The sequence below is a fragment of the Protomyctophum bolini genome (genome assembly GCF_963924005.1).
Source record: "Protomyctophum bolini genome assembly, chromosome: 9".
NCBI lineage: Eukaryota > Metazoa > Chordata > Actinopteri > Myctophiformes > Myctophidae > Protomyctophum > Protomyctophum bolini.
The window spans coordinates 39,048,372-39,073,327 of record NC_137870.1 but is presented as its reverse complement, the minus strand read 5'-3'; the positions used below and the strand labels follow the sequence as shown (position 1 = coordinate 39,073,327).

General features: G+C 43.9%; 2 protein-coding genes and 1 long non-coding RNA gene across 3 annotated transcripts in view; 2 read left to right on the top strand and 1 right to left on the bottom strand.

Moving 5' to 3' along the window:
• Positions 1–24,956, bottom strand: part of LOC308321465 — a 134,693-nt gene that overhangs the window by 2,669 nt on the left and 107,068 nt on the right. The gene's annotated exons all lie outside the window — the stretch shown is intronic.
• rnpepl1 (arginyl aminopeptidase like 1) lies at positions 495–18,258 on the top strand. Its single transcript, XM_080772350.1, has 13 exons — positions 495–955; positions 2,422–2,718; positions 3,913–4,170; positions 5,297–5,437; positions 6,346–6,497; positions 7,117–7,233; positions 7,346–7,581; positions 8,731–8,844; positions 9,078–9,190; positions 9,920–10,010; positions 11,917–12,144; positions 12,741–12,883; positions 14,355–18,258. The coding sequence occupies exons 2-13, from the start codon at positions 2,485–2,487 to the stop codon at positions 14,661–14,663; spliced, it is 2,136 nt and encodes a 711-aa protein (XP_080628476.1). The 5' UTR covers positions 495–955; positions 2,422–2,484; the 3' UTR covers positions 14,664–18,258.
• LOC308321222 (segment polarity protein dishevelled homolog DVL-3-like) overlaps positions 20,206–24,956 on the top strand; it is a gene marked incomplete at both ends in the record, with an annotated part of 5,427 nt that continues 676 nt past the window's right edge. Inside the window, 2 exons of the mRNA XM_080772061.1 lie at positions 20,206–20,366; positions 24,928–24,956. The exon at positions 24,928–24,956 is cut by the window's right edge and continues 41 nt beyond it. Of these exons, the coding sequence (XP_080628187.1) occupies positions 20,206–20,366; positions 24,928–24,956 (190 nt within the window). The remainder of the gene's footprint in view (positions 20,367–24,927) is intronic.

Sequence of the window (24,956 nt, the reverse complement as noted above, 5' to 3'; positions counted from 1 at the left end):
CGCGTGTCGCGTGAGCACTGCCCTTTTCCCTCAGCAACTGTTTGGAACAGGAGAGGAACAGAACAGTACACAAATCCTACCCTTATGCATTGATTTTAGCCTGAGTCTCGTAGATTTATTGATCGATTCTGACATTTTGAATCAATAAATACATCTACGAGAGTCTAAGGCATAGGCTTCATTTATTTATACAATGTTTTTCGAGTATACTTTTATTTAGATTTAGTTAAAAAATCTATTAATATATTAGCCTATAGTGTTGATGAATAAATAAATGTAAAATATTTATAAAAGACAGAAAAAAACGATTTGATTGAAGTATTGCAAAGGAAATAATCTGTAGCTCCATAGCTCTAATGCGTTGCATTTATAGAAGCACTCTAAATGCAACGCATTAGAGCTATGGAACAGAGCTATAGCCTGGCATGGTACGTGGTGACCGCTGCCTGCCAGAACACATGATCGAGGGCAAAAAAAGCACCCTATGTAAAAACTTTGCTGAGTTACTTCCTGTTTAGGAGATAACCTGTGTGTCTTTCATTTACATTTTTTACTCCATTCTACCTCTGTTTTTCACCCCTGTGTGGAAAGCCTGGTGAGGCGAGGTTACTCTGTTGTTGTTTCTCTCTGCTGTCTGTCAGTGTCTGAAGGACACACGGGACTAGTCTGGCTACGTTGAGCGTGGACGACGCTAACATTTAGTTTGTTTATAGTTTTTTGTTGTTTTCAATTCGGAGCAGAAAGGGTTTAACTTGGGACCCGATGGATTTTACATAGAGTGCGTACTGATTAGTTTGATTCATTGGTATTTGGTTCATCAATGTGCCGTTTGATCCGTTCCTTATGGAGAACTTAACTATACCAAAATAAAGTATAAAGCCCACATCTGCTGCAGCTGCTAATTAGCCACCTGCTAACCGGCTAATTATCTGGTCAACATCGTCCTTGTTAACAGGTAAACAGGGTTTTTTTACACAACAGTAGACAGCATGCACTATTGATAGATTATACACGGAAATGGAGACTGCTTGTGTTTTTAATGTGTTTTGCTGTTTTTGTTTAGTTAGCCCAGATCAGGTTCAAACTCAAAGGGTGCTCACACTAACAACAAAAGTGAAGTCACAGAAGAAAATATGCACACACATTTTGGCCTTGGATCAGGACTATCTATCTATATGGAAATGTCAAAATCGATCAAATACACCTGATGGTAGAGTAGATCAGCTATTTTCATGATTTTTTGAAAATTTGTGTTGCCTATATAAAATTACAAATATAATAATACTCAATTTTAGGGCGAGGTCACGTGCACGTTGACGGCAGACTGCTGGGCGAGCGCTTGCACTTTGGCATGGGGGGGTCAGATCAACATGGAATGAATTCTGTACTGGTCATATAAGGAGCATGTCTTGAGTTGAATGTACAGGGTTTGATGAGGTCAGATCAACATATGGAATGCCAGAACAAGTCGGCTCCATACAGTATGGAGATTTAAGGGTGGTAGCGGGGACATTCTCTTGAGTGTAGGCTACAGGGTTTGATGAGAGCCCAGGTAGGGCCGGGCCTTCATTTTCGGGCCTGATGAGAACTCTAGTTTTCGCCGGCTGCCGGGCGCGGCTGCACTTATAACTTTGGGGCATGCCCGTCTAGAGTTTTAATGGACCGGTATAAGTCAAAAGGTACAGTAGGATGGATGGGGAAGGATCAACATATGGAATGTCAGAATAGGTTCTGAAATCTGTCCATATATGGACCATGGAGAGATGTAAGGGTTTGAGGTCAGATGTAAATTTGCTGGCCAATATTGATGACATCAGGGATCTCCATATATGGGCTTAACTGCGAGAGAATGCCGCATTTACTATGACATCAGGGTTTCCACATCTCCAATTCTCCATCCCTGATGATGTCACATGATGTCACGAGACCTGGGCTGACACACACTGGTGCCCGCAGCCCCACACAACTTCAGTGTCAACAATGCATGGAGTGTTGCTGTCACATCATCTAGAACAGATGTGAACAAAAAAACTAAAACCAATTGCGCGATTTAATAGGAGTTCTAGTGTTAGACCCCCCCAGCCCCCTCTCCAGCCCCAGCTCCCCTATATCACTTGGTTTTTTTATATATATATATTTTGGTCAATATACATAATTATCTTAATTTTGTAAAAAAAATGGTTTAGGGAGAAATTCGCCTTTAACAGCGACCTTCGATCGCAATAAGCCATTATATTATATTGTCTTTGTCTGTTGGAAACCTCTTGCAATTCTTATTATGCTTCTGTGTGACACTGTAGTACGATAAAAAACACAAAAAGTTAGAATATGGAGATAAGAGGTTTCTGCCCGACATCAACGATACATATAACGATTACACCGATTAGCTGGATTAAACCTTTCATTCCCTCTTGTGTTGAGGTTTGAGGCTGAGAGAGAGCCTGTCTGTCTGCCGGCAGTCTCTGTCTGTCCGCATGTTGCACGATGGACAACAGACAGACAGATGTCCATCACCACCGTCCCGCCACACTGTGCTGCTGTCGCAAGGCGGCGGCGGTCCCCAGTGGCGGCAGCGGAGGCGGGTTCCGCTCGGGGACGGGGGACAAGTGTCCCTTTGTGGACGTGGCCTCGGCCTCCAACTTCCGCTGTTTCACCCTGAGGCACTTCCACCTGGACCTGAGGATCAACTTCGCCATGAAGGAGATGTCAGCCTGGCAGGTATTTGCTATTAGGCATCATGCTCAAAACCACCACTTCAAACTTCAAAGCACTGGTTTTCAACCCTTTTTCATATTGAGGCCCATTATTTATTCGGCATTTGAGCCATGGACCAATGTTTGATGAGATTTAGGCGGTTACACAGCGGCATTCCGAAGCCTAAGTGCTATTCCGACACACTGCCAGCCAGGTACAGAACACTGAAGTCCTTAACCCAGAAACTGAATACGCGGAAGCCACGTATTCGGAATGGTTGGTGCGTCAGAATGCCACTCTGTCCCCGATTTTTGGCAGCCTTTCAGCCCAAGATCGTTTGGCCCTTTTTGCCATGGTGTTTTGATGTGTTGTAAAATAGGAGAGATAACAGGCAAATGTTGATCAAAATACATTTTCTACATTCTCTAATTGTGCAGATTTCTTATAAAATAGGCCTTAGTTTAAAAAAATCCATCAGTTTATGTGGAGTCTGATCATGGAGCTAACATTCCCAGGCCCAGCAGAGAATCATGCCAGACGAGACTTCCCTTTCCTTGGCCGTTAGCTGCTTCCAACTGGGGATGCCGAGGCGTTCCAAGGCCAACATGGAGATTTAATTCCTCCCATCTGGTCCTTGGTGTGCCTGCCCCGTGGCCTCCTTCCATCTGGACATTTTATACATGAACAAATTATACTACTTAGTGTTCCGCCAATCCTCTGTACTGGCATCACGGCACCCACTTTGAGAAATAAGTAAGTCCTTGCCGAGCCATGAGGCGCAAGCACATCTCCTGTTTCTGTAGTGTGAGGCGGCTTGATGTAGAAGTACACCCCCTGGACATGACACTAGTATGTCGCAGGGACTTACCCCCCCCTTGATGCTGCTGCCACTTTATAGCTCATAGCACGGCACCGAGTGAGCTTGTATATCTGCTATTTTCGTAAAATGTCAAATGTGGTGCAAATCTTTGAATATATATTCTTTCCCAGTGAATGTTTTTAACTCAAATCTTTGCTCCTGGGAGGTCTGTGGAACAAAATATTTTGAGATGGGGGTTGGTGGCCAAATACATATCATTATGGGGGTCCTTGACATGAAATAGTTTGAGCACCACTTACATAGAAACATATAGGTTTTTCAGAACGCTGATTTAGAAGACATTTGTATAATCTGGCTTCAGGTCTAAATGGGTTAATCATTAGCATTCCCACTGGCAGGTGTTGGATCTGAGCTCGATCCAGCCTGGAGGAACACAGACTCTGGTCCTGGACAGCCACCCGTCTCTGCTCATCCACTCCGTCGACTGTAAGCTGCCCGACTCGGGGCCCAACGCCACACCGGTGTCGCTGACGTACCGGCTCGACCCGTTCACGGACTACGGGTCGTCTCTGAGCATCAGCCTGCCCCCCGCCGCCTTGAAGCCCGACAGAACCTTCCAGATCACCGTGCGCTACACCACGACGGACGGACCCGCGGTAAGACACACCTGGCTTTATGCATAATGGTGGCCGTACACTAGCCGATAATCAGGCATTTTTGACGCTCGGGGGGGGGGGGGTGCCCGACTCAATCGGGAGTGATTCTCTGGCATAAATTATCGTCTAGTGTGAGTGTATAAAAGATCCAATCGTAATCCCTCCGATCTGCTCAGGGCCGCTCACAGCACGATTGGGATCAGCCCGATCCAACATCAAGAATTTTTGATATTTGCTTTGCCCCGCAGCCCCCCCTCTCCTTGTCCCCTCTCCTCTCCTCGTCCCCTCCCCTCTCCCCGTCTCCTCTCCACTCCCTCGAGAATCCTTGGGTGCGCTGCGCCCGAGTTTTAAAACCATGTAGTGTGTGCTGCATAAAATAATCGGATAAAATAATCGGCCCGATTATCCTGTAGTGTGTGGCGTGTGGCGCTATCAGATTTCAGATTGAAAATAAATCGGCTAGTGTAAGGCCACCTTTAGACACACCTGACTTTATATGTTAAGAAATAATCTTAAAAGAACCCCTTGGCTTTATTTTTTGCAACAACAGATGTTCAATGTACAACAGAAGGAACAAGACTAGTTCAAAACCTAGTACTTAGCTGGACCCTGGCCGCAAAAGGCCAAAGGGTTGACCTTTTATTAGTGTAAATAGGGAAATACAGTAGCCCATAGCGATATTAAGCACATAATATCATATCAAGCTACATTTACCTTTAGGTAAACCAAGATATTTGCTCAGGCACATAGACAGGCAGTATACAGACCGACAGATGGACCCTCTTATAGATGGCTCCTGCAGAGCCACGCCATAAAAACCACACCTAAACACTAGTTGAAGTGACATTCCAGTAAGCTACTGTCACATACCCAAGGAATTACATTTGTACGCGTTAACCCTGGCTTTTCTATTCTGGGCATGTCATTTTAGGCAAACGTTTTTTTATAAATTAGTGTGTTAGTGTGTCTCTTCAGGTAATGAGCTGGTAGCACTGGTTTGACTTAAGTGTATGTCTGTTGACTGACAGAACATTTGCAAATATTCTGTGCAGTATATTTTGCACAATTTCTCTGATCTGAAAACATCTGTGTGCGTGCCGTGCGCGCGTGCCCGTGTGTGTTGCAGATGTGGTGGCTGGAATCTGAGTTGACATGTGGACAGACCAGACCTCTGGTCTTCACTCAGGGACATTCCGTGTGCAACCGATCCTTCTTCCCCTGTTTCGACACGCCTGCGGTCAAGAGCACCTACACTGCCACTGTCAGAGTGAGTATGACCTTTTTTATTTTATTATTGTAGATTTTCGTCAAACATTAAATTCCCATTGACAATGAATGGAGAATATACGTCATAATTTGACGAGCTAATTGGCTATTTTCGTCCTACTCAAAGATTAAATTCCCATTGACAATGAATGGACAATTTTAAATGTAGTGTCTGAGAGGTATAAGGTCAATAACGGGTCTAAATGATTTAGAATAGCAGAGAGCTCTATTACTCAGAGCAGCAGTCGTACCCAGACAGACAGCAGAGAGCTCTATTACTCAGAGCAGCAGTCGTACCCAGACAGACAGCAGAGAGCTCTATTACCCAGAGCAGCAGTCGTACCCAGACAGACAGCAGAGAGCTCTATTACTCAGAGCAGCAGTCGTACCCAGACAGACAGCAGATAGCTCTATTACTCAGAGCAGCAGTTGTACCCAGACAGACAGCAGAGAGCTCTATTACTCAGAGCAGCAGTCGTACCCAGACAGACAGCAGAGTTCTAGGACTCAGAGCAGCAGTCATACCCAGACAGCAGAGTTCTAGGACTCAGAGCAGCAGTTGTACCCAGACAGACCCATTGCAACCCATTTTTTTCGGGTTGTCAATTATCGAATGTAATCCAGGGTGCTACACTTCCTCTGCCAACCTGGGGGGGGGGGCAGCGGACTGACCTCATGCTTTCTTCTATGCATGAGGAGTCCAAGCTGCTTCTTTTCACCTAAGGGGAGAGTTTCCCCGGCCGGACATAGCGCGTGGAAGGAACACCTTATTCTGACCACTTCCTTCCCCTCCATCAGGCGCCCCGACTGGCCAGGGGGAGGTACAGTTTAGAGACCAGGATTAAATGATTTTATTTAGCTTTAATCCATAATTTGATAGTAAATAACACGTCGTCGTTATTGTTGCAGGTCCCAGAAGGAGTGACGGTGCTGATGAGTGCCACTCGGAGCTGTTATTCTAAGAGTGAGCGGGTGTTCCAGTTCTCCATGGAGCATCCTGTGCCCTCCTACCTGGTGGCCTTGGTAGCGGGGGACCTGAAGCACGCCGACATCGGACCCAGGTCTGCTTCTCACACACAGTGGTTCCCAAACGTTCTAACCCAAAATAGAAATGATACACCTTAGTGAAAATAGAAGATTTTTAATTATGCTTTAACCCATTCTGACCTGAGATCAGATTCTAAAAAATGTCTGTTTGAAAATGACAGTTTTCTGAAAAAGCTATGTTTCTATGTCAGTCGTTCTTCGATTTTTAAATAGCTAAAGCATAACGTAATGCTAACACCAAAAGGGGTTCCCGCCTAAAATGGGTTAATTGGCCAATTTTATTATATTTTTTTTTTAAATACATTTTATTCGTGCTTTGAATGTTCTTTGGTTGTCTTGATTTGGAGTTTGTGTTTTGTCATTGTGTGTGTTTTAGTTTCTTTTTGTATTTGTCACTCTGTTTTTATTTCTGAATTTACTTCTATTTTGTAAAAAACAAAAAATTAATAAACAGAACAAAATATATACATTTTATTCAAAGAGTATGACATCATATTCAAGTTTCACAGAAAGAAAATACAACTCTTTGTTTTTATATTTTCTCCCACAACTACAGTATATACAGGTATAAAACCATTAGGTTGCCAATTCTATTTGTAATGTCCTGCATTCTCTCGTCTGATTGGTTTCCAGGAGCCGTGTGTGGGCGGAGCCGTGTCTGTTGTCGTGTGCGGTGAACAAGCTAGGGGGCAGTGTGGAGCGCTGGCTAACTGTGGCTGAGGAGCTGTTTGGACCGTACCTCTGGGGAAGGTGACTGAGTGGACCAAAATGCCGTTGTGTGTGGACGACGACACACGCACACTCTGTGCCACCGTGCCCCCCCAAACGTTCTTCTTAGTTGGTGTAATTGATGTGCCCGCAGGTGTGACATGGTCTTCCTGCCGCCGTCCTTCCCCATCGTGGCCATGGAGAACCCGTGCCTGACGTTCATCATCGCCTCCATCCTGGAGAGCAGTGAGTTCCTGCTCATCGACGTCATCCACGAGATCGCTCACGGATGGTTCGGGAACGCCGTCACCAACGCCACCTGGGAGGACATGTGGCTGAGCGAGGGCCTGGCCACATACGCACAGAGGAGGATCACTACTGAGGCCTACGGTAGGAGGTTAAAAAAGTCCGCCTCCGTCCACTTCAGTGTTAACTGAAGTGGGAGGGGGGTGACATAAAAAGGCTAATGGTGGTGCTATGGTAATATTTTAAATGTATGAACATATCTGCCAGTATATACCAAGTATATACAGTAATAGAATATATGCTGCATACATGCCATATATGTGCATAGACATATGAAATATGTCTCGTATATGGCTTATATATGTCCTTGTAAATATGTTTATATATTTCCTTTCCATCTAAGGGTGAGATTTAGGTAACCGCTGCTCTAAGCCAATGGGAGATAAAAACCCATATGACCTGAGTCATTCTCGTTTTAATTAATCTAGCTCCCTAACTAAAGCGCTGCTGGTCGCGGTTACAAACTGTATGTTTTGGCTGAATTAAAGTAAGATCACGGGACACGTTACGCAGCCGGTTTTTACTTCCAATTAATGGCCCGTGAGTCTTCAAAATAAGAGCCTGCTTTGAAAAGATGTCGGATGCAGATGCAGTAAATGATTTAAGTCGTCAAACTAGATCCCAGCGGTTTTTGGTGCAGCACCCTGGGCACTTCAAGCTGGAAACGGTTCAACTTTTGGAAAGGAGCGCCGGTCATTTAATCCTCCTGATTGTATGTGACGACCCGACGCCAAATTGTTACTAGAGCCATGAGAAGTCCATATTGTACATTGTTTCAGCTAAGCTATTTGTGCTAATAACACATTATGGTTCATAGGTTGGAACAGTGAAGGCATCACGCTGTGGTCCACCAAAATAACTTTGGTTCTAGAACTGGTTTCCGTTCTAGATTCTTGGAACCTTGACTGTTATTATATTTTACCCAGAAAAGAATGCACATACTATGTATGTAATGTAAGTACTGGTATGTCCACAAGAGGGCGCTTGCCACCAATTCTCAAGAACTAAGTCTCTCATGTCTCAGAGTTTAACTGAGTATCACCTGGCAGTTCTGCTTGTCGTGCGGTCTACCGGACAAGTAGGCCTACAGTAATTTATCCTGCTGTGTTTCTAGTGTTTCTAGTCAAGAATACAGCTTGGATGTACCCTGGAGGAAAAAGCTAGAATAATGAGGCTCAATACATTTATTTGACAGCCTTAACAGTTAACACTGACTGACTCCGCCCTCTCCAGGTGAGCCGTTTACATGTCTGGAAACTGTCTTTCGATTGGACGCTCTCCACAGACAGCTCCGCCTCCTAGGAGACAACAACCCTGTCAGTAAACTACAGGTCAAATTTGAGCCAGGTAAATACCCATTACACACACACACACACACACACACACACGAAGGCGTGAGGATGCACATCATCTTAGCCGAAGCGTTTTGGCTCTCAGAGGTGCTATTCTTTCTTGACCCTTCGTCAAGTCCTGCCTGTCGTCCCAGCCTTAACACGTACCCTCTCCTCTCCTCTCCTTTTGTCTCCTCTCCTTTCCTCTCTTCTCCTTTCCTCTCTTCTCGTTTGGTCTCCTCTCCCCAGGTACAAATCCCAGCAGTCTGATGAATTTGTTTACATATGAGAAGGGATTTTGTTTTGTCTACTATCTGTCCCAGCTCTGTGGAGACACCAAACGATTTGACAGCTTCCTCAGGGTGACACACACACACACACACACACACACACACACACACACACGATATCTTAACAACAATAGGAGTCGCATTTATTTATTTAATTTGGTCAGGACATTACACATGAGCAAAGTGCAAATATGTCGGTTTTAGCAAAAACTTAATTCCATCCATAGTCTCCCCCCCCCCCAATATTACAATATAACAACAATACATTTTTGTCAGGTGATACCTGACATACAACGGGCCCATTTTTATTAGCGATCTAGTCATGATTGACTGCCCCCTAAGCCAATGGGCGTCTGACCCCATACTGCCTAAGCCAATGCCGAACCTGCACTCGTGTAGCCAATCGCATAGTAGCGACCTAGTCATGATTGGCTGCCTCCTAGAGTGCCGGTGCGGAAGTCACTGCAACGTGGACCGGAGCAGCTGACAACAGCGGGCCAGCGGCTAATGTTAATTATGGGCTAACTGTAGAGCAGAAAAGCCATAACAAAACACAGTGATTTAACCAACAAAAGAACGTTGCAATGAAAACAACGGCCGCGAGATTGTGACATACACGTTACAAAAAAAGGAAACGTTAGGAAAAAAAAACGAACAAAAGGGGGGCAGATATGCACAATGTAGATAGTGCTTGTTTTATTAATAATACACACACTGAAGGAAATGCAAACAAATTATATATACAAAGACTGTCCTTAGCCATGTGTTAACGGCTGTTGTGTTCTGTGTGTGTGTGTACAGGCATATATCTCAGAGTTTAAGTTCAGCAGTGTTTTGGCTCAGGATCTAATAGACTACTACCTGGATTACTTCCCCCACTTACGCACCCAAGGTTAGTGTGTGTGTGTGTGTGTGTGTGTGTGTGTGTGTGTGTGTGTGTGTGTGTGTGTGTGTGTGTGTGTGTGTGTGTGTGTGTGTGTGTGTGTGTGTGTGTGTGTGTGTGTGTGTGTGTGTGTGTGTGTGTGTGTGTGTGTGTGTGTGTGTGTGTGTGTGTGTGTGTGTGTGTGTGTGTGTGTGTGTGTGTGTGTGTGTGTGTGTGTGTGTGTGTGTGTGTGTGTGTGTGTGTGTGTGTGTGCGTTACTATATTTGGGGCCAAATGTAATTTGAGAAAAATACCTTATGAGGGTTGAGGACAGTTTTCCTGCTCCTCACAAGATCCATTTGGGTCGCTTACAATTAGGAAAACATTCAGGTTCGGTTTAAGATTAGACATCATGTAGAGGTAATATTTACTACTGTACTGATTCATACTTTGTTGCATGGTGTACTGTGACCGACTAATTTTGGGCTACGGTTTATTTATTGCTAAAAGTTGCAAAAACGACACGTATAGTGCGATCTGCGATGCGAGACACCAACTTGGGACTCCTGAATCGCTGCCTTCCACGCTCCCCTACAGCAGGTGTTCCCAAACTTTTTTGGACCAGGTACCCCTTTTGGGGTAGATATTTTTCCAGGTACCCCCTCATCCTCGCAACACGGATAACAATATATTTACAACCACAAGCAGTGTTTCCTGCAGGAAAAAGCTTTGGCATGGTGCTGGGCACAGGCCGCAATTTTGATTAATTAATTAATTTGATTAATTAATTAATAAGATTAATACATTAAGATTAATTTGTATTATTGCTCTTGTATTGCTATTGGAGACACTGGGGGGACACTGGGCAGGCACTGAGGAGGCACTGGGGAGACACTGGGGAGGCACTCAGGGGCACACTGGGGAGGCACTGGGAAGGCACTCAGGGGGCACACTGGGGAGGCATTGGGGAGGCACTCGGGGGGGACACTGGGGAGGCACTCGGGGGGACACTGTCTAAATGTATACGTCTAAATGTAGACGTCTAAATGTAGACGTCTAAATGTATACGGACGTCTAAATGTATACAGACGTCTAAATGTAGACGTCTAAATGTAGACGTCTAAATGTGTACATCTTCTCTTATGGGGGTCCCTGGCATATCTTTTCAAATGGGGGTCCACACTAAGTAGTGTCAATTTGGGGGTCCTTGACATGAAAAAGTTTGGGAACCACTGCTTTAAACACTTTAGCACTTTATGAACATGAACAAAATAGATGGGTCTCCCCTGGAACTCCCTCAGGTACCCCTGGGGGTCCCCGGACCCCACTTTGGGAACCACTGCCCTACAGTATCTACAGTAGCATACACGTTCTTGAGCTCTGCAGTGTCGTTGGCTAAGCTGTCATGCCGCAGTGCTTCTACCTACGTACGTAGGTGGTGCGCTCCTTGGTTGGCTCCCGTAGTGCCGGCCTCATCCTTCTCTCTCTGACCGTGTCTGTGACCTGTGGGTACAGTAGAGCAGGGGTTCTCAAACCTTTTTGTCTGACGTTGCCCCTGTAATTGACTTTTTCGTCCACAGCAGCCCTGAATAACATTGTCACTTACTTACTCATAGAACACGACAGTTATGTCATTTTACGGTCCCGTAAATAATCATATCAGTTTACATTAGGGCAGGTTAAGACGTTTAACCACTCTGGGGGGGGGGACATTCGTCAAAAATAGCTGATAGGTCTGTTTCACCAAGTACAGCGGATCTAAGTGGTTAACTGAAGTAAACATTTCTGATGTGGTCCGTCCAAGTGACCCCTGGTGCCATTCGTATCGTAGCATTCTTTTTGTAGACTCCATGCAGGGCCTTTTTCCTGCTGTGCTTATGCTTAGAAAATGACGTAAATTAACTGTGTGTGTGTGTGTGTGCGTGCACGTCTTCAGGCCTGGAGTTTGAGCGGTGGTTGAACGAGTGCGGTCCTCCGCTGTGCGAGCCCGACGTGTCAGCAGGGGGCGCTCTGACGCAGCCCGTCAGCGCTCTGTGCGAGCTGTGGGGGGGCGCCAACCCCCCCGACCCCCACCGCCTGGTGACCTTTGACCTGTCCTCCTGGAGCACCTTCCAAACGGTGCTGTTCCTGGACCGACTGTTGGACCACTCCCCCCTCATTCATGGTAAATAATAACGTAGTACTCTTATTCCACTAGTCTTATTACTAGTACTAGTACTACTCTACTGTTAGACCAGTTGTGACCCACCTTGACAAACACTGTCTAAGTCATTGGATTCTTTGATTGTTTTTTTTATATTTCTCTTTCGTCATGTCATGTGAAAGCAGGCAATCCTATAGCTTCAAATTGACATATTGGTTGTTCAGTTTGACCCACCAGTTTTTGGGGATATGGCTTATAGTGTAATGTCTGAGAAACGGCGAGTTGAGAAAACAGCCCTGAAAGGTTCACGTCTGTGGACTCTAACATTACCCCGAGCGAGCTACATGCTGCATTTATTTCATATGTACATGTCGACTTCTGCGCTGACATCTTATATTGTTTCAGATAATGCTCTAGTATGTGAAGAAGCCTGTGGTATTAACTAATTTTCGATAAAAAAAAAAGAAAAATGCAATGCAGTTTTTCTCCTCCGTCAAATCCTGTCATATTTTTCCATAGAGCCATGTTGAGACTGTAAAGTGAGCCACACATTGGAAAATTGAATAGAAACGTGAAACATAATGCTGAAGTGTGTGTGTGTGTGTGTGTGTGTGTAGAGGTCATGGTGGGTCTCACAGGTTCTTATTCCGGTCTGTTCGACGGTCTGAATGCTGAGGTTCAGATCCGATGGCTCCAGATCATCGTCAGGAACGGTTTCTATCCTGAACTGCCGCGGGTTCGAGCCTTCCTCCACAAACACGTAAGACCTCTGTCCTTCTAAACCAACACACCAACGCACATCTGACCTGACCAGTACAACCACAGTCTTCTACTGCTGGTCACTGGGAATTAACACACACACACACACACACACACACACACACCAGTCATGATTAGGATGATATTTCTACCCCAGGAGAATGGATGGCTAATATGTAACTGAGGTATATCATTATTATGCTTTTTGGTTTGTTTCTCTTCCAAGAAAATGGGGAATCAGAAGGTGGATGAGGAAATTGTTGATCAAATATCTTTTTTATTTAATTTTATTTATATACAGCCACAGGTCAACTCTGAGGATGCACTCATTGACAAAAGTTCTCATTCGCCACGACTAGTTATTTGGATTGCATAGAAGCCAATCTACAGTATAAGGTGCGACACGTCGTATGCTTGTAGTACAAATATTGTACTTACTCCACTACATTTATTTGAAAACTTTAGTTTACTTTGATTATTATTACAAAACATACATTATCCACTTCAGCCCTATAGTATACACTAGTATATACATGTACATTTCGGCCATTTGCCGAAGCTTAGTAGATCGGCTATTTTCATTTGAAAACTTGAGAGGAGACATTCTGCATAATGAGTACTTTTACTTTTGGTACTTTTGGCCAATCTTTTTTTTTAACTTTTACTCAAGTACATTTTTGAGTTCTGGACTTTTACTCGCAACGGAGTATTTCTCTCACATTGTGGTATTGATACTTTTACTGCAGTAAAACAATTGAGTACCGTTTTCTCCACTGGTATTGATACCATATTGACGTATCGATTGTCCAGACCTCCAGGATGTACATGGTGCCACTGTACGAGGACCTGGTATTGATATCATATTGACGTATCGATTGTCCAGACCTCCAGGATGTACACGGTGCCACTGTACGAGGACCTGGTATTGATATCATATTGACGTATTGATTGCTACCAGTGTTGTTTTCGTCGACTAAAACTAAGACAAAAAAATGTTCGTCGACTAACTTTTTTCACTGACTAAAACTAAATAAAAACTAAATAAAAACGAATCTATGATGACTAAAACTAAGACTAAATATACTGACAATTTCGTCAACAAATAAAAACTAGACTAAAATGTTAGGAAGGGACTAGTGGACAAGAGATCCAGTTTTATGCTGGGTTACATGCTGAAAATAGCAGATATACAATCTATATATCTGCTATTTTCAGCATGCAACCAAAGTGTAAAATATGTCATTACAACGACATCAAGGCCTGTCAAAACACATTTTAGTCGACTAAATCAACTATAGATTTAGTCGACTAAAATCGTATGACATTTAGTCGACTAAAACTAGACTAAACACTAGAACATTCCAGGCGACTAAAATGTGACTAAAACTAAGTGAAAACTATATTCAAGAGACTATGACTAAAACTAAAATAGAAATTTGCTGCCAAAAACAACACTGATTGCTACTGTCCAGACCTCCAGGATGTACACGGTGCCGCTGTACGAGGACCTGGTCGCCGGGCCCATGAGGTCGGTTGCCGTGGAGACCTTCTACCAGACGCAGGACAGGCTGCACCCCAACCTCCGGCGCACCTTGCATCACATCCTGTTCCAGGCCCTGCCCACCGCCGCGGCGGCCAATCACAACAACCCGCCTCCCGACACCCCGCCCCCCTCTTCTTCCACGCCTTCGTCCCCCGAGACGCTCCCCTCCCCCTCCCCGCCGCAGCCCACCACCACCACCGCCGCTGTCGCGACCGCCGCCATCGACGTTTCGGCCTGAACCGACGATGCGTTTGCGCTCAAGCGACAAGTGAAACTACGTAACACATCTCGGCCTGAAAGAGAAAAATCTTTCAGCCTGAAAAGGTGACAAGTTTCAGCTGGAAACGAGGCGAAACATCACAGCCTTTAAGGTCGTTTTTCGGACACAAACGGCACAAAAAAAAACGACATAAAGTTTTCTGCTGGAAACGACAAAGAGTTTCGGACTGAAACGACTGGCTGCTGCCTAGCGAGTCAAAGTGGGGTTTTCTCTTCAAGTTGCAGCCAGTTAGACCAGCATTTGCACTGAGGCTGGACTGTGTTCTGTGGAGAGACAGAACACAGTAGACAGACCAGGTGTCTAGAGACAGACATACAGACGCCTCTAACATTGTGAGGACAAGGGTGTGCCCCATATGGGACCTCAGTCCCTCATACTGTAGCTCCGAGATGAGGTTCCACCGGCTTACCATTCCGCTGTGTTTCAGAACCAGAGCATGTTTTCCCACTATACACCATTCTTACTGGATTTTCCAGGAACATGCAGGTGAAACAGCTGATCAGGGATCAGGCAGTAATGTTGCCTCTGCTGCCACAACTTCCTCGAAAAACATGGAACTGGCTGACTAAACAAGCGATGTAAACGTCTGTTTCAACCCGTCACTTAGATGTTCTTGTCTGCTAATAACATCTGAGAGCGTTGGGGCCCACCTTTACTTTTTGGATACGATTTGCAGAAAAGGGTAAGACTGTGTGTGTGTGTGTGTGTGTGTGTGTATAGTGGAACATATGCGCTGTTTCTGAAACGCGGTGGAATGGTAAGGCCGTGGGACCTCATCTCGGAGGGAGAGGTTCCATTAGGGGCTAGGTGTGCTCCAGCGATTTTTGACTGTTGATGTCTGAGGAGACCAGACTGCTGCTACTGCATTTCAACACTGGTCACAATTTCACAAAGAACCCCCTACATCATAGACCGGTTGAAGCTCACTTTCACACAGAATCCTACATTATGAGCTCATTTCTTTGGACAGTAGTATAATGAGACGAGTCCCTCTCTGTGTCATCACAAGGATACATACACTGTACTGTAGTGTATACGTGTACATCCAATACACTTAGACCAATAGCTATTTCTATGTATGTACTACTGTATGGCTGAAATGCAGCTTTAATACCAGTTATGAAATACTCCTTTAATACCAGTTATGGTGCACAGTGTCTTCTCGGTGTTCCTCTAACAACTTTATAACCAGGATATTAACCGGTGGTGTGATTTTGACTATACGGCTGTTAAAACGATTCTCTCTGTTTCTAAGGCAGTGCTTCTCAAACTGGGGTCCTTGAGGAGTTTGGTTCCATTCTGTACACTCTCAGTTAGGATTTCATAGTCTTCTAGATTGCGGTCCAAGAGATAGAGATTTCTATCGAAATCGGGCTTCCGTGTCCTGATTGTCCAGAGTGAGACATCTTTTGGAAATCACATTTGAATGGCATTTCGAACCACCCGGTAGGAATGCATTCAAATGTGATTCACAAAGATTTTGTTTCCATGTGGCTTATTGCTGTTCAATTTCGGATGACAATCTGGATATACTCAGATTAGAAGAATCAGATGAGAGCTGACGGTGTGAACATAGCATTAGTTTGCTGCAAACGTTTGGGACATTTTTACTTTTTTTTTTTTTTTACTTTAGACAGATGGCATGATAGCATGATTAGCATCACCACAACATAGATGTTTTTTATTTTATTTTATTTTATGTTTTACATACATTTGAAAATATGTTATACATATTTGGAAATGTACGGTTGAATGCTTGACTTCTGTTGTGAACACAACACACCCAAGTGCAATGGGATTTCTGTTTGCCATTTTGACGGGGTTTCTATAATAATAATAATAATAATAATGAATGCCTCGACTACTGCAGTCACCTGACCTCACCGAATGGGCATCATCTGGGTCAGTTTTAATTTATGCTTCCTAATATTGTCTGTCGGGTGGAAACCGCATGTCTAAAACTGTTACTTTTCAGGACGACAAAAGTTTCAGATCTACAATCTTAAAATGTGCCCCTTCGCACCACGCTTCGAGGTTTCAGATCTGCTATTTTTGATAATTTTGTGAGACGCCGTAGGGTGATCAAGTAGTTTTTGTTTCATTTATTTGCACAATAAAAAAAAGTACAAAAAGATAACATTATTTAAAGAGAAAAATATTAAGCCCATAAAGGGCGTATACTGTACATGGTTCTCACCTAAGGGTCTGTGAATCCAGTACAGCATTAATAAACACAAAAGTAAAAATATGGAGATAAGAGGTTTCTGCCTGACAGGAACAATGGTATTGTCGCTTGCAAGCGACCGTGTTGTACTAGGGATGGGACGTATGAATTAGACCTGAGCTGCTATGGGAACAGTTGATGTTCAGGAAGCACAATGGCAGTGGGTGAGAGTCAGTCAATTTGAACTGATCTGAAAGCTGTGACTCCAGAGACCTTTTATAGATTCTTAATAATGTAACTCTTTGCTTCAGTGACCAGGTGCACAACGTCGCACAACCTCTATAGAAATGCTATCCTCGATATTCATATCAGAGTTGATTATTAAAGATATTGTTCTGGGTTGTCGGTATGTCCGTAAAAAAATACTTTTGGCATTAGGATGAATTTGCCGATGAGTTTGTCGTATTTGCTTCCTTCACTAAGACCTGGTTAGGAACCGTGTTAACCACGTAAGCCCTATTTCAGAAATAGCGAAAAATTGCAGATCTACAAGCATGAGTTTGTAGATCAAAAAAATGTTTTGGCCCAGATAAAATAATATGCTATTTTCACGAAAAGAGCATAATACTTTACAATATTATGTTACAGTACATGTCATCGGGTTGCAAGTTGTTAAAATGACGTATTTACATGTTTGCACATAAAGTTCAGAGCCACTGATTCCCTTGGGGGAGGTTCAGCCTATAGATCCACCTCAGTGCCTTTTTTTGTCAGATTTACGCCACACTTCAGCTTGCAGATCAGTTCTTTGTCGGCCAGTGACACCGCCGTACAGTGGGGATGTAAACTAAGCTACAGTATATGCTGTGTTCGGGGATGCCTGGGAAATGGAGGATTGCTGTCCTTCATGCTAGAAGGACGTGATGTGTCCTTTTTTGCTTGTTCAGTGACTGGCAATAATCACTATAAAAGTGCTATGAAACCGTCTATGGAGCCTTTATTGATGCAATGCCTCCATATAATGTTGTCGTATTCTTACTGACACAATTCAACATGTTTTTAATCTATTTACTGTTATCAAGATGTGTGTGTGAATGCCAGATCAAAGATACAGAAGTTTATTTTCTTGAATTGTGTTGTCTTTTTTGACACTTACAAAAGTTGATGATGGATCATCATTCACATAATGCATTGGAATGTGTACAGTATGTAATGATCCAGAGAACTTAATATGATCCAGCTGGTCTATGACAGTGCTGCGGGTTACAAGTCCTTCACTGGGAAATGTAGTCCCAACGTGTCCCAGTTATCCTGATTGTCATCTCACTCCCAGATGAACAGGTTTGTCCTTTTTTAGTGTTGAAACCTTGAAATAAAACGATCTGAAATTCTGGTGAATGTGTGTGTGAACAGTGTGATAATGCAGGTTATCAGGCTTTTAATTGTATTTCAAGGATTACTCCAGAACCATGCAGTACTTTGGAAGTCTGTTTGGTTTCATTTGTAGTACACAAAATTCAAAAGTCCTGGCCAAGGAAACAATCAAGCAAGCAAGCAGGGATTACAATAAAGAATACAATATACGCAAAACAAAATACAAGATTGTCTGCATTTATATATATATAAGGCTGTGATTCATTCCGTTGTAAAATGAAGAGCTACAATTAAGTGGTTCATATGGAGTACCCATGGCCATAGACTCTAAAAGGATCCTATGTAAACAAGTCTTGCTTTTCATGGTTTCGTCCTCAAAGTAGCAGTTTTTGTATGGACTTTCTTTTGAAATGTACCCATTCTACATACTGAAATAAAAAAAATCAGTTTAATCACTCCCATATGTACCCATGTACCTGTTTTAATACTTCATGTCAAAGAAGTCCACACCCCAGATTCGGCACAAACGAGAGATAGTCCGGCAGCCGAGGTGGATGGGTGGGCAATTTGGTATATATATATATTATAGTATAGTACAGTATATGTATATTGGCCTAAAATATTGTCTACATACATTCATGAATCCACTTGCTGACCGGCTGTCAGTATTGAGGGGCTATAGGGGTTTCTTGTGACCCTACCATTAACATCCTATGGCAGGCAAAAATATCAAACTTTCCTTTTGCTTTAAGTAGCATGTGACATGTCAATAGGGGTTTTTGTCATTCTGAATCCATTCCAAGCATTCGTTTTGCACAAAATACACTCCTTTGGGCTACAAATAGCCATGCCACTTGCCCAAATGTGCCCCCTAGCTTTTTACCTCCTCTATGACGATGTCCTGTTTTTATTTGTCTCAAAAATGTTATGATGAATTGAACATAGTGGACCCACTGGACCCTATTGAAATGTAGGCCCTAATGGTGTCGTCCACAGTTAACAGTTTTGTATTGAGTTGTGCTTGAAATGTACTCTCCAATCTGTTAAATACTTGAATCAATCAATCAATCAATCAATCAATATTGATTCGGATATCTGAGCTCTTTGTGCGCAAGCGTTCATTTCACTATCTCTCTTTCTCTCTCTCTCTCTCACACACACACACGCGCGCGCGCACACACACAGCTGTTTGCGCGAGACCTCGGTGGACGACGTGCGCAACAACAATGGGAGCGATTTTCATTTCCGGCTAAGGGGAACAACTCCAACATAAAGGTTTTGGTTTTAGCCCTCCAGCCTCGAACACAATTTCAATATGTTTGTCAACTAGCCTACAGATAAAGTATTTTCAACTCAGCGTATGGATGTACAATTAACCTAGCATTCGACTACCGGTATATGAAATAATAATTCAGGGAAATCAAAGATTTTATAGAATAAATACATAAACAAGCTCAACCGTGGAGGATGGTGCGCTCTATGTGACGCTACGGTGAGTCACTTGACACGCCGCTGGATCCTCCATCATCATCCACGGTCCACCATCAGACAAAAAAAAACAACGGAGAGAGAGACGTGGTGATGATGCGCGTGACTGACCAGAATACAATATGGATGGTGTGCTGCTTTATGATTCCATTGGATTTGTATTGTACTTGAAAATGTAATTTCAAATCATTCTCATTTGTTATCGACGCCAATCTCAACCTGACGGTAAGGGAGAGGAGCGGTGAGGAAGAGAGAGGAGACTGGAGGAGAGGAGAGGAAGAAGAGAGCCGAGGAGAGAAGAGGAAGAGAGAGGAGAGGAAGAGAGCGGAGAGGAATAGACAGGAGAGGAATAGACAGGAGAGGAAAGAACAGAGGAAAGGAAGCTACAGGAGATCAGAGGAGAGGAGAGGGGGGAATCTTAGACTCATCCTCATTGAGTGGACAGACACTGGGGGGCCGTCTGGATGAGCGGTCATGGGGGAAACAAAGATCATCTACCACCTTGAGGAGCAGGAGACCCCCTACCTGATCAAGGTGCCTCTTCCACCAGAGGCTGTGACTCTGGGAGACTTCAAACTGCTCCTCAACAAGCCCAGCTACAAATTCTTCTTCAAGTCCATCGATGAAGATGTGGGGTAAGAGACCCCTGCAGCATCCATAATCTTGGGGGGGGGGGGGGGGGGGGGGGATTTACATTAGCCAAAAAATAGGACGATCTACAAGCTCACAATGTATTTGAGGCCAACTCGGGGCCGTCTGGACAGTTTTAGTGTTAAGTTAATTGTGGGTTACACTTTTAATGGGCCATCCACTCAGACATAAACACACAAATAGTAGCCCAGTAGCAGCTGAGATAGTGTACCAATTAAGGATGGGCAATATAACAAAATTATAATTGATCTTCTATCGTGTTGTGATTTAATTTTTCTTTAATATGGTGAATCATGTCCTATACGCACCTGTCACCAACCTTTGAGGTTCCTTCTTCAAAAGGTTCTTTAAAACCTAGCTTGACATTTTAGTTTTCATTGTGATACCCTGACCATCGATAACAGGAACGAACGTATAGTAACAACGTATAGGCCTACTATGTTTGATCCATTGAGCCAAGCTGGGAACGCAATCCATTGATTGATCATTGAAGCAAAAAGAAAGAAACACGTCCCACCCCGTCAGAATGGTTGGGATGCTTTTGAAGTATAAGATTGGGAACCACATGTTACCACAGGTGGGCTATTTAGTATAATTTATTGTTATACATACTGACTGCCCTTTATGCCGGCTGGCATGTAGGGCAGCAAGGATATCCACACTCCTGTCTGTTCTGTGCCAGATCTAGTCTTTATAGAACCCCAGGTGTGATGCAGGGTCTTCAGCTCCCCCTCCACTGTCCTACGCCAGGTGTTCTTGGGTCGGCCTCCCCTTTACGTTTGCCATCTGGTGTCCAGTGGAGGGCAGTTCAGGCCGCGTTGTCCTCCTGCGCTCTACGGACTACATGCCCAATCCAATCCATTTCCACCACCTTTGCAGGAGGATGGTAGCCATGTTTTCCTTTTTAACACGTAGGCTAACAAGGTGTTGATTGTACTTCCTGAACTATTGCAGCATAAAGCATGTCACATACAGTGGCCATATTGACCATAGCAGGGTAGTGGTCAGAAGAGATACCCTGTTTGACCTGCACAATCTACAGTATGTGTGCATTGTGCAAGTGTCCCTGGGCCTGAGCAAGTCACTTTACCACTTAAACTCTCACCTTCATTGACCGGAGTCCCCCAGGGGTCTATACTTGGTGCTCTACTTCTTCTTACCTCCACACCAAATCTCCTTTTTCACAATGAATGCGTCACAACACATTGTGAGTTTGTGTAGATCGGCAATCTTCGCAGAATGTTTATATATTATGACATGCCCATATGATGGGACAGCGTAGGGTTCATAACTGCTCCGCGGATGCTGGTTTTAATAGCACTTCCCACCACTGCTCATACCGTGAGGACAACTTTCACATTATGTGCAAAATGTACTGTAGCAACTATAGGCTAACAACAACTAAAGGGGACCTAATTATTATTCTAATAATTATTCCTACAGTATGCTGACATGATGGCCGCGGCTCTCAGACTACAGTGTACGGCTGTGGCTCTCAGACTGTGGTTGGTGTCATGGTGTCTGTCGTCGTGCCTTTCAGCCACATTTTGGGGTAACATCTGTGACAGCAGGTTTACTGCTTAGTGCTTCCCAGGGGAACGGTGGTCTATGAAGCGGTCTGTCTGTCGCAGATGCTGTGCCCTTCTGGACTGCAGAGAGATGCTACTCCCCCTCTCTCTCTCTCTCCTTCTCCCCTCTCATCCTCCCTTTCCCCTCTCATCCTCTCTCTCCCCTCTCATCCTCTCTCTCCCTCTCCCCTCTCATCCTCTCTCTCCCCTCTCATCCTCCCTCCCCCACTCTCCCCATTTTCTCCTCCTCTCTCTCTCCCTCTCTCTCCCCTCTCTACCCCTCTCTTCCCTCCCTGCCCCCTCTCATCTCTCAAGGGTGGTTTATAGTCTAATTTTTTATCTCTCTCTCCAGTGCGTCTTTGTGATTTTGCTCTATATTTCTCGTCGTCGATGAGGGTTTGTGAGCACGATTTCCCTCTTTTCCCCTGCGTTCAAAGTGCAACTGATTATCGTACTAACTCAGACCTCGTTCACTAAGACTTTAGGATTTTCTGGAATTAGTGCTGCGGGATATTTTAACCACTTTAGTACTCAGTTGACTAGTAGGGTCTCCCAGGGCTCTATATTTATTTTTGGTCCACTCTCAGGTGGTGCTATGCGATGCATTGTGAGAGCTTGTAGATCAGCTATATTCTACAGTCTCGGGTGGTGCTATGCGATGCATTGTGAGAGCTTGTAGATCAGTCTACAGTCTCAGGTGGTGCTATATGCGATGAGTTTGTAGATCAGCTATATTCGCGGAATGTTGTATTAAAGATGCACTGCTTTCAGGGCGTGTGTTGTATTGTGTTGTATTATCTTCCCCTGCCCTTTTAAAGACATTATTAGCTGATACAGGGATTCTCACAGACTCCCAATTCTCTGCCATATAGTCTGAAGACTCACCTCTGCAGAAACTCTACCTCACCGGCCCCCTGGCACTTCACTCTCCTTGCATCCCTGTTTGTTCAACCCATGTACGATTGAAGGGATAGCTTAGTATGCAGATTTATACAATATCTTGGTGAATTGTTCACATGTTTTTTTGTTACTTTGATTTTTGAGTGGCCCTAGCTCCTCCTATGCCCAGCTTTGTGTGTCTGTGTGTGTGTGTACCACGGAAATTATTTGATTGGCTGAGCACGGAATGTGATGTATATGATGATGTAACAATGTACATGAATGAACATGAATGATGATAAGAGCGCCCCTAACTTCTAAAAATCACACTTGTGTGAAGTGAGGGGCACTCTTATCGTCACACATCATCATTGCATCCACATTTCATGCTCAGCCAATCAAATTGTCACTATGAGGTACACACAGACGCACAAAGCTGGGCATAGGGGGGCTATATAGCACCCCTCAAAAACAATATTCTGGCTCCTGCCACAATATATTCCATGAACAGCTTGCTGATATAGTGGCCTGAAGCTCCAGGTAGCCGCTGGTGCGCCACAGCTGCACTTAACCCATTTTGTGCGGGAACCACTTTTGGTGTAGCGGATCTACAAGCAGACCTACAAGCTCATAGCGCGCCACCGAGTGGCGAGCTATGAGCTTGTAGGTCTACTATTTTTGAAAAATCGAAGAACGACTGACATAGAAACAGCTTTTTCAGAAAACTGTCAGGATGTAGAAGACATTTTTAGAATCTGATCTCAGGTCAAAATGGATTAAGTTGTCCAGATGGACCCATATAAAACTCCCTAAAGCTGTCTGTTCTGTGCTGCTACTTAGCACGCATGCTGTGATCACAGCTCCCACACAGCAGTAAGATGTTCTCTGTTGGGGGGAAATGGAAACCTCATACAGGTATGTCCAAAACGGTTACTTTTCAGGATTCAAATTCAAAAGTAGCGAACGTATAGCAGACCTACAAGATTGTATATCTGTTACTTCTGATACTGATACTGATGCTGTAGTGCAAATATCTAAAAATATCTTCTACATCCTGACAGTTTTCTGAAAAAGCTATGTTTGTCGTTTTTCAAAAATAGCAGACCTACAAGCTATGAGCTTGTAGATCTGCTATTTTTCAATAGCTAAAGCATAACATAATAACACCAAAAGGGGTTCCCGCCCCAAAATGGGTAATGACAAGTATAGGGCAAACACACACAATGTTAGGATATGGAGTTAAGAGGTTTATGCCTGAACAGCGACAATATATACTGTATCTGACCCTGACGGACACATCACGCTGTTTTTTTAACGTTTTTAGCTTGATTTATTTATATTTTTAACCGTTATTTCTTCTTCCCCAAATCATCATCATCATCATCTAGCCGGATTGGACCCCATCAGATTAACACCCGTTGAGTTAGGCACCCACGTCCATTCAGTCAGCCGTTGATTCACAGGCCCATTCTACCACTGAGCAGCACAGGGAATTGAACCATCAGCATTCGGCATTGTATGGTAGCATGGAGTTCAGGTTAATCTGCACTGGGATTAAACTGGATTATATGATGTTTGAGGATTAGTGGCCAGGGGATGAATCAAAAAGGATTTATGTGATTTATTTAACTGCATGACAGAAAATAGCAGATCTACACGCTCACAACACGATCCCATGCGATCCATTGTGAGCTTGTAGATTTGCTATTTTCCACAATTTCTTTGCATGAGAACGTTGTGTGATGAAGTATAAAAGGGGGCTTTAAGTGGTTTAAAGATGTGTTGATATTATAAACTACCTGCTATAGTATGTTGCTGACACAGTCGAGTCACAAATAAAGTACATTTTCTGATCTTACAGTGACTATCGTTCACAAAATGTGCTCAAGTTCACTACTTCATTGGAATGTATTCCTTTTTTGGTGCATTGATTCTCAACCCACAGACACAGCTCATGTCAGTGAATCACAGTACAGAAAAACTAAGTGTGTTTATTTGCCTTATTTGTGTGTGTGTGTGTGTGTGTGTGTGTGTGTGTGTGTGTGTGTGTGTGTGTGTGTGTGTGTGTGTGTGCGCGCGCGCGCGCGTGTGCGTGTAGGGTGGTTAAGGAAGAGATTTCTGATGACA

Bases quoted from the DNA above. Each gene is read 5' to 3' on its own strand.
- rnpepl1 (XM_080772350.1), top strand. From the start codon at position 2,485: ATGGACAACAGACAGACAGATGTCCATCACCACCGTCCCGCCACACTG. The intron at 7,582-8,730 runs GTAGGAGGTTAA...CGCCCTCTCCAG, and splicing joins GATCACTACTGAGGCCTACG to GTGAGCCGTTTACATGTCTG. The intron at 12,884-14,354 runs GTAAGACCTCTG...GCTACTGTCCAG, and splicing joins GAGCCTTCCTCCACAAACAC to ACCTCCAGGATGTACACGGT.